The following is a 9,788-nucleotide window of genomic DNA, read 5'->3' as shown; positions in this document are numbered from 1 at the left end:
GTTGTGGCTCAGAGACTCAAATTATATGTGACAATTTTCGTTCCGCCCATGTGGCTCATTTATACCATATATGACTGTCGAACCGACAAGATATTTATTCTTCCGTTTTAGTTCAAAAGTTTTGCGAATATCGAAAATGCGATTTTTCAGAACCAAAACGAAAAAATATTAATAAATGTTGTTTTTTGCAATCGTTAAATTTTATTGACGTTTTTCAATTTGCATACTCAGCTTTAACCCAGTTAGAACCTGCAACTCTTTGATAGCCAATCTTTTGTAACAATTGCATTGAGACTGTATTGGTATCCTTTATAAAAGCATTCACATCACCATCATCTTCCAGAGCAATTCGCTTTGAAATGGCCTTAGCTAGAAGCTCACCTAGTCCCCGCTTTCGGTACTCCGGCAGTATTTGCAAATGTCTGAAATAAAACCATTAAATATCACAATATTTAAAATTAAATATTGCTCATTTGTAAAGTATAGATATACCCATTCGCTCATCATTTGCAAGGAAAATTTTGCAAATCAAACATTTTCAAAATCACTAAAGAAATGCCTCTATCATGCTTTACTGTACAATTGAAACCATTGACACTAACAATTAAGCCAGTCAAATGGACCAAACAAATAAACGATAACAATTGAACTCGTTTCATACCCGATTCCAGCGAATTCATTTTTCAGAACCCATCCGACAATCTCGTTGCTTGCTTTGCAGAACAGTCCGTATCCACCGTTGAATTTGACTAACAACGCAATATATTTGTCTGAATTCGGGTACCGAAAGTACCATCGTTCGTTCATCAATGAGACATACTTGGGCTCAATAGGCCTCATCACCAAATCATCCGGAACACTAAAATTGAATCAGATTAAAAAAATTTATGACAAATCTAGAATATGACTGAATTTACTGGAAGTCACACTGCGCAGCATCTTGCTTTGTTATCCTGTAGTATGCGCAATCCGACACGAGGTCATACTTGCAATTTACTTTCTCGAACAAATTTGCTAGAATACCCTCATTTTGATCACTAATACACGAAAATACTGGGCTAGCAGACCAATCGACACGCTTCGTTTCATACAGATACTTCTCCAAGTTGGCGGGCTCCTCCGTCAAAGAGTGAAAGTACACGTTGGGGTCTTCATTCTTCGTAACAGCAATGAATGTGCCCGTTTCCAATGGGTTGCCTTCTCTTGGTGTAAAAAATTCAATAAAAGCTCGCACACTGAGTTCCAATTTCTCCAATTCACTCAGCTCCGTTAGCTGTTCTTGCCATCGGAGAGCATTTTCCATTAAGAAGAAAAAGTGAAGCTCAACCGCATAATGTTTACGATAGAGATCCCGCAATCCATACAACTCCTGTCGTGATAACGGCCTCAAAACATCTTCGTATTGAGCTCCGTTCAGGGCCATCTCCGCTCGTCGACTGCAAAGTCCTAACCCATCGAAGGTTATGCTGCATTAAATAGTCTTCACTTCAGTCATATTTATGCCTGACTGTGAAATTGCTCTCTTAACAAAAATATATAAATATATCGGAGATAAAAGAGCCAGAAAAAATGGCAAAGGATGATGAAATATTGCTCAGATGGGAAGTCACATATGCTACAAACAGCAAGGGAACGCCAGAGTAAACACGACTTGCGAGACGGAAATGTTTTTATTGCCTTAATTAAATAGGAGTCCGTACGTATAAGTAAATGGAGTACCTTAGAGAGCATTTTTCTAGGAAAAAAATATAAAAAAATAATCGACAAATTATCTTGGTTAATTCGAAAGTATTTTATTTTAGAACCCAATTAAACATTTGAAAAATGAGCTTCCGGCGTTGGCGAAACAATATAGGGCTGCAAAGCCTCCTAGGAAAAGACGCCTCTACTTTTGAAGCTTAAAAACACAATTTAACATTATAGGATACCACCTCTGGTTACTGTACCCTAAGCTTATCGCGTGTGCCGGCTTACAATATCATCTGCAATGAACTCTTGTTTATTAGAGTGATAAAAACGCGGTTGTGCATCGCTTCTTTACATGATTGATATGCTGTTGTGGAAACCTTTATTTGGAAGTGACACAATAGCAGGAAGTTACCAGATTACGGTTTAAGTCGCGAGTTCAGGTTTGGCACGTAGATAACGTTTGATAACAAGAGCGGAGCGATATTATGAGATGGAACGGGATGGAAACAAGTATCTGATCCCATAAACAGACTCAGGTCCCAGGTTTAGTAGGGGATATTAGAAGTGGCACCTTTGATTCTGCATCAAATTTATTAATATAATTACCGAAGCATTATTCTTAAAAGAAATGTGATAAACCCTTTACAGGCACAAAAGTTACGTTCATGGCTGCCCACTTGGTATAGAGATTGAAATTGATCTTATGCCTAAATTATTACCACCGGTAAACCATCATGATGTACGGTACGATAGCGGTACTTACTTTAGTTTAGTGGCGACAGTCTAAGGACTCTTCGGTTCTCTGCTGAAAATAGTTTTGGTTGATCGTCCGTTGGGCATTCTGGCCTGTGACCAGCTTCCGCAGCCTGCCACATTGTACCACCTTCACTATATCAAAATATTTGTATACTTGATACAGCTCGTGGTTAATGCGTCTGTGGCACACCATATTTTATATTTTGCCACCAAGTATTGATCGCAGAATTATACTTTTTGAGCGTAACACCCAAGCATTCGTCGATCAACTTCCTTTAGCTTTCAAGATTCATGTCAGTAAGGGACCACTGGGAGGATTAGTGTTTTATAGAGAGCCAGGTTTGTGCTATTAGTATAATCAATATATATAGACTGCCAGTGTCGCTGCAGTGCGCGTGGTAAACATCACACATGTTCAGATAATGTATTTACATTATATATGCAAATGTGTGTGTGCCTGAGATTCATCAAAAGGGGAATCTCATTGTCAAACTTTGACAACCAGTTTAAAATTTCAAATATGGCTGCCAAGTAATGTGATTGGAAACTTCGTTTGCTTCAAATTTCTGAAAAAATCGGTGCAAAAGGGAGCAGTTGTGGGATTCTATTCATCCGGACGAAAAGAAAAAGAACGTTTAAAACCATTTCACTGGCATAAAAACACAACGGAGAACGGACTGATGACAGCACCAACCAGCGCACAGATAAAGAACAGATAAATAACAATGAGCAACTATGACAATGAAGTTCCCGATTCACAGACTTGATACAGATTGTTAGCATCATGTTTACCACAATGAGTCCTATAGAAAAACAGCGACACTGGCATTCTATATATATTGTTTCTACTGTGCTATTATTCATATCGTCTCTCATCTAGCTCCACCTTGGCACCAACACCAGTCCCATGTTCCCTGCCAGCAACGATGTATTTCGTTTTGGCGCTGTTGGTAGTATATCCCAATCTCGTTGTTTCCCATTTAAAAGGCCTAAAGACCTCTGCTTACTATGGGCTTCACAAGCAGTTGCGGTCGAGCAGACTAAGTCCCCGTACAAAGTGCACCCTGTACAAGACGCTTATTAGACCGGTTGTTTTCTACGGGCATGAAACATGGGCAATACTCGAGAAGGACCAGCGAGTGCTCAAAGTTTTGGAACGACGAGTGCTTAGAACGATCTTCGGCGGCGTACAGGAGAATGGAGCATGGAGGCGGAGGAAGAACCATGAACTCGCACAGCTCTGTGGCGAACCCAGTATCCAGAAGCTGGCTAAAACTGGACGGATACGATGGGCAGGGCATGTTGCAAGAATGCCGGACAACTACCCTGCAAATATGGTGTTCGCCTCAAATCCGGTAGGAACAAGACGACCAGGAGCGTAGCGAGCAAGATGGTTTGACCAGCTGGAGCGAGATCTGGCGGAGAGTACTCGGCGTCCAAAGAATTGGAGAGCGGTAGCCCTCAACCGAGTTACATAGAGTAACTTTGTTCAACGGGCTTTGTCTTAGGACGGCAAGCCACCTAAGTAAGTAACTAAAGGCCTCTGCTCTACAGTACGATAATATCGACTTCTCCGCAAAACCAAGAAGCATATAATATTTCGTTATGATAGTCTCGTTTCTTTCCATGTTTGCTCTGATATTTTGCACATTCCAAGATAATATTGAATTGCAGGTTAGACAGTTTTGACGCATGATTTCGACCTATCCTGCATCGCACGAAACAGCGTAATTAGTTTCGTCGGAAAACCATGTTTTAGCATTATCCGCCACAGCTCATTCCGTTTGACTGAATCGTATGCCACCTTAAAGTCCACAAACAGATGATGAGTCTGCAAGTTGTGCTCCAGGAACTTGTCTAATAACTGACGCAGGGTGTTAGTCTAATCTATAACATCTATTGACCAAACTCGTGTTTAAGTCTTTGACCTTGAAATGCGGTCAGGCATTAATATTAATATTTTTTGAAAAACGATGATTTTTACAGTTGATGGAGGGACGGTAGGGGAAAGCATTGAATTTTTTTTTTTTTGGGAAAGGAAAGAAGGAAGGAAGGGGGGGGGGGGGGGTAATAGGTAACTACGCTTAACAAGTTGTCGTTGTGACTCTTATCTTTTGTCCAATGCTGGAAGGTGCATGGGTCGAACCATCCGGTTATAATCTCTGATTATAGCTTGGTTCGATTCGGTGGATTGCTTCGACATAACCGACAAAAAATTTCGAAAAAACGTTTTGTAAACAGAACGAGCGGGCAGTGGATACTCGTCGGTAGCGGACGCAGCATCAGCAATGTGTTAAGAATATAGACTGACGAAAACGCGTCTGACGATAGGTGAAGCATAGTAGCCAAAAACGTTGCGCAGATCGAGAAAAGAAGGGTTTTATTTCACCGAAAAATATCAACGAAACAGATTATAAAAATGGTTGCGGTGACCAAAACTAAAAATTAATTTACGACTTATCCTACCATTGAAGGTGAAAGAAGGATATATCAATGAGCCGGTTGCTATGAAGACAAGGCTCGGGGGACGTGGTCCTCCTTCTTCTCCCACTCTCAATTTCCATGCCTGCGCTTACGAACCGGATCGTGAACTGAACGACCTGGCGAAAAACTACTGTGTGCTCGAAGCCGTCAGCACCGAACCGGATATTAAAGTAACATGCACTCTTAAATTATTCTACCTGTAAATTGGTCGAATTTAGTTAAAGTTAGGTTGAAACTACTCAAAATGCCCTTAAAGTGTACAAACTCAGATTTTGAGTAGTTTTTCAACCAAAAAATTGGTAGTAGGAACTTAAAATTGCGTTATTTGTCATAGAGAATAATTCAATTATCGGTAGCAAGTAGCCAAAATTGGTTGAAATTTTTACTCAAAGTTTGAGTTTGTACACTTTAAGGGCATTTTGAGTAGTTTCAACCTAACTTTAACTAAATCCGACCTATTTACAGGTAGAATCATTTAAGAGTGTACCTTAACCCAGACGAGCTGCGGCAAGCTGAAGTAAGGTTGATTGCGTTGGCGCAACGACAGAGATTCCCAGAAGAAATCACAGTATTCTCACACAACCGTGACAAATCAAGAACCGGTCAAACAAGCTTGAACAAACGCAACGCTTTATATCAGCTGACGCCGTCTATCGACGAGACGGGTATTCTATGAGTAGATCGACGGATAGGAGCAACGACAAATGTGTGTACGGAAACGAAGTTTCCCGTGATTCTACGCAAGTGGCACCGCACAACAACCCCAGGTAACAACGGTAGCTTAATTGCAAGAGCAATGGCTGTTTACGGGTTGGTTTAAGGCGATCAAACCCGCATAAAGTAAGCAGTCAAATGGTGTTTAAATAAGCGATGTTTAAGCTACTTTGACCCAAGTAACAATTTCAGGCTGATCAAACGCTTTTATAGCTGATTTCAACCTGTCGCTGATCTATGGTTTAGGTTTAGAAATATGAACCTTATTTCAGCTCTTAAACATCTAAATCTGGTGATTTTATCAAGCTTCAGGCTAATTAATAGCTGCTTTCGATGCTGCAATGAAGCTTAATAGCAACTTTTTTGCGCTTTTAAATAGCCAATTTGCGCAATGCTGTCAATTCTATTTTTAGAACGAGAAAGAGTTGTCTAACTATAGTTTATACGTTTTTGAACCATGCCTAATTCCCTGTAATGGCATTTTATTTGATTCACATCATTAAAGTTTTCTTGAATAAATTTCATCAATTTTTATTAACCTTCGGTTACTCACGCCGGTTTATTTTGTATAACACGTATAGGTTTTTGAATACCATATTGTTAAAAAGTTACAAATCGTTGTTTAACTAACGTATATTCTTCAATAAACTTGTTATGAGCAAAATGTCAGAATTATTCAATGCATTAATACTTTAAATTGTTAGGAAAATAGATCAGCATAAACCGACATCATAAAAACGAAGCAAACAGCATGTGAGGTGTACCGCAATTGACTCCAACTGGAATTTTCTCTCGTTTCTTTATATGGAAAAATGGTGCTTGTATGCAACAAAACTATCAGTATAAATATAAAATGTTTAAAATGTATCCGTCTGTTGGTAGACGAGCAATTCGGGGACAAAATTAGGGTATTTTTTATAATCAAAGCTCTACAGTTCCTAAACAAGCAAACATAGAGGTATGCTATATTCAGCAAAGTTGTGTATTTTTACTATTTATACAACTTTGTAATACATGAAAAAGTCATACAACAATTACAAAAAGAGCTAAACTAGAAAAACTGATTTTACAAATTCATATGCAATAAATAAGGGTTTTTCATCTTCGCTGAAGAGATAGAAGGTTACTGTCTTCAGCAAAATTTCTTGTAATAATATGTACTAAAACTTTGCAGAACTCATCAATGTGTTATATTGAAACTGAAGAAAAATAATTTTTTATTTCACTTTTAGGGGGATTAATCAAAATTTTAATTCAACCAGACGATAGAGCTTTCAATTTCAAGAAACTCTTTCAAAGGTTTGATAAACCTAAAACCAAGTTTTCCCAATCAAAACTCTAGTGCGCACAGTTCTTGGCTTTGAGCTATTGTGCGCGCGAGTAACCGTGTTACAAAGTTGGCGCGAGTGTTCAAAGGCTAATATCTTTTGACCGGCAAAACCAAGTATTTTGAAATTTAGCAGATATTTTTGCAGCACACAGACCTCTAATTTGATACCATAATATTTTAAGCTAGATAAATTTTCTATGATGAAATCGTTATAAGTTATTGTAAATTTTAATATGTTGAATACGATTGCTCATAACTTTCAAATTAAACGTCCAATCAAAAAACAAATCAATAATGATCTATTAGGCTATATTACCTTTTAAATGTTACTAATAGCGCATAAATCGGTTTGGGCATCTCTGAGAAACAGGCGATAATTATTACCTTGTCAAAACAGGTTTTTTAAGCATAACTTTTAAACTACTTGTTTGTTTTCAATAAAACTACCTGAAACATTTAGCGTTAACAAGAGCTTTCATTTGATACTTACTTACTTACTTAATTGGCCTAACGTCTTATGACAAGGCCTGCGCAGTATAATTTCTCCATCTGTTTCGGTCCATGGCAACTGATCTCCAGTTCCGCGGGCACCCAGTGCTCGCCAGATCTCGCTCCACCTGGTCTTGCCACCTCGCTCGCTGTGCCCCTCTTCGTCTTGTTCCTACCGGATTTGATGCGAAAACCATTTTTGCAGGATAGTTGTCCGGCATTCTAGCAACATGTCCTGCCCAACGTATCCGTCCAGCTTTAACCACTTTCTGAATACTTGGTTCGCCGTAGAGACGCGCGAGCTCGTGGTTCATTCTTCGCCTCCATACACCGTTCTCTTGCACTCCGCCAAAGATGGTTCTTAGCACCCGCCGTTCGAAAACTCCGAGTGCTCGTAGGTCCTCTTCTAGCAATGTCCACGTTTCATGCCCGTAGAGGACAACCGGTCTAATTAGCGTTTTGTACAATGTGCACTTTGTACGGGGGCTCAGATTGTTCGACCGCAAGTGTTTGTGGAGTCCGTAGTAGGCCCGACTTCCGCTGATAATACGTCTTTTAATCTCACGGCTGGTATTGTTGTCCTCTGTTGCCAGCGAGCCAAGGTATACGAACTCGTCGACTACCTCGAACTCATCCCCGTCGATTACCACGGTGCTGCCCAAGCGAGCCCTGTCGCGCTCGGTCCCGCCCGCCAGCATATACTTCGTTTTAGACGTATTTATCTGCAATCCAATCTTCTCTGCTTCGCGTTTCAGTCTGGTGTACTGATCTTCCACCGCCTCAAATGTTCTGCCGACAGCATCCACGTCGTCAGCAAAGCAGATAAATTGACTGGATTTATTGAAAATCGTGCCCCGCATTTCGATCGCCGCTCGCCTTATAACACCTTCAAGCGCAATGTTGAATAGCAGGCAGGAAAGACCATCTCCTTGTCGAAGTCCCCTGCGAGATTCGAATGGGTCCGACAATCCACCCGAGATTCTCACACAGCACTGGATCCCATCCATCGTAGCCATGATAAGTCTAGTAAGCTTACCCGGAAAGCCGTTTTCGTCCAAAATTTTCCATAGCTCTTGTCGGTTTACGCTATCATATGCGGCTTTGAAATCGATGAACAGGTGGTGCGTGGGGACTCGGAATTCGCGGCACTTCTGGAGGATCTGCCGCAGGGTGAAGATTTGGTCTGTTGTAGACCGACCCTCCATGAAGCCGGCCTGGTAACTTCCCACAAATCTATTGGCTATTGGTGATAGTCGATGAAAGAGGACTTGGGACAGCACTTTGTAGGCGGCATTCAGGATAGTGATGGCTCGGTAGTTCTCACAATCCAGCTTATCACCTTTCTTGTAGATAGGGCAGATAACCCCGTCTTTCCACTCCTCCGGTAGTCGTTCCGTATCCCAAATCTTGACAATCAATTGATGCAGACAGCCGGCCAACTTGTCCGGGCCCATTTTAATAAGTTCCGCTCCAATGCCATCCTTTCCCGCTGCTTTGTTGTTCTTCAGCCGCTGGATGGCTTCTTTAACTTCCCTTATCGATGGGGGTGGCACATCTTCCTCGCTTGCTGCACCAATGTGGTCACTTCCTCCGCTATCATGGTCTTCCGCCTGCACGCCATTCAGGTGTTCATCGTAGTGCTGCTTCCACCTTTCGATCACCGCACGGTCATCAGTCAAGATACCTCCATCTTTATCTCTGCACATTTCGGCCCGCGGCACGAAGCCTTTGCGAGATCCGTTGAGTTTCTGATAGAACTTCCGTGTGTCGTGAAAGCGGTACAGCTGTTCGAGTTCTTCGCACTCCTTCTCCTCTTGGTGGCGCTTCTTTTCCTTGAAGAGTCGGCTTTGCTGCCTCCGCTTCTGTTTGTATCGCTCCACATTCTGACGGGTGGCTCTACGCAGCATTTGTACCCGCGCTGCGTTCTTCTCATCCAATATCTGCTGGCATTCCTCGTCAAACCATTCGTTACGTCGATTCGGTGCCACACTGCCTAGGACGTTCTCCGCTACGCTGTTAATGGCTGTTTTCACGGCATTCCAACAGTCTTCAAGAGGGGCTTCATCCAGGTCTCCCTCTTCCGGCAGCGCGGTTTCGAGAGATAACGCGTAGTTTTCGGCGACCTCTGGTTGCTTCAGTCGCGCTAGATTATACCGTGGCGGGCGGCGGTATCGTATGTTGTTCACAACAGATAGTTTTTGGCGTATCCTTACCATCACTAGGTAGTGATCCGAATCAATGTTAGCGCCCGGATAGGTTCTGACGTCGATAATGTCTGAAAAGTGCCGACCATCTATCAGAACGTGGTCGATTTGTGATTCTGTCT

The 9,788-nt window shown here is 41.6% G+C and overlaps 1 protein-coding gene across 1 annotated transcript; it reads right to left on the bottom strand.

Moving 5' to 3' along the window:
- Positions 1-214: 214 nt before the first annotated feature.
- On the bottom strand, positions 215-9,168 carry LOC128746069 (uncharacterized). The gene is made up of 4 exons (XM_053843120.1): positions 9,147-9,168; positions 918-1,395; positions 662-859; positions 215-422 (listed from the first exon to the last, which is right to left on the bottom strand). The coding sequence occupies exons 1-4, from the start codon at positions 9,166-9,168 to the stop codon at positions 215-217; spliced, it is 906 nt and encodes a 301-aa protein (XP_053699095.1).
- Positions 9,169-9,788: the final 620 nt, after the last annotated feature.

The sequence above is a fragment of the Sabethes cyaneus genome, chromosome 1 (assembly GCF_943734655.1).
Source record: "Sabethes cyaneus chromosome 1, idSabCyanKW18_F2, whole genome shotgun sequence".
Classification (NCBI taxonomy): Eukaryota; Metazoa; Arthropoda; class Insecta; order Diptera; family Culicidae; genus Sabethes; species Sabethes cyaneus.
The sequence above is the reverse complement of the archived record's forward strand: the minus strand, read 5'-3'. Positions and strand labels throughout refer to the sequence as shown.

What these genes read in the sequence shown, in the direction of transcription:
- LOC128746069 (XM_053843120.1), bottom strand. Translation starts at nt 9,168, where the DNA reads ATGTGCAGAGATAAAGATGGAG. An exon ending in GTGCAGAGATAAAGATGGAG is followed by an intron (nt 1,396 to 9,146) that starts GTATCTTGACTG and finishes CTCAATACGAAG; the next exon opens with ATGTTTTGAGGCCGTTATCA. An exon ending in GCTGCGCAGTGTGACTTCCA is followed by an intron (nt 860 to 917) that starts GTAAATTCAGTC and finishes ATTCAATTTTAG; the next exon opens with TGTTCCGGATGATTTGGTGA.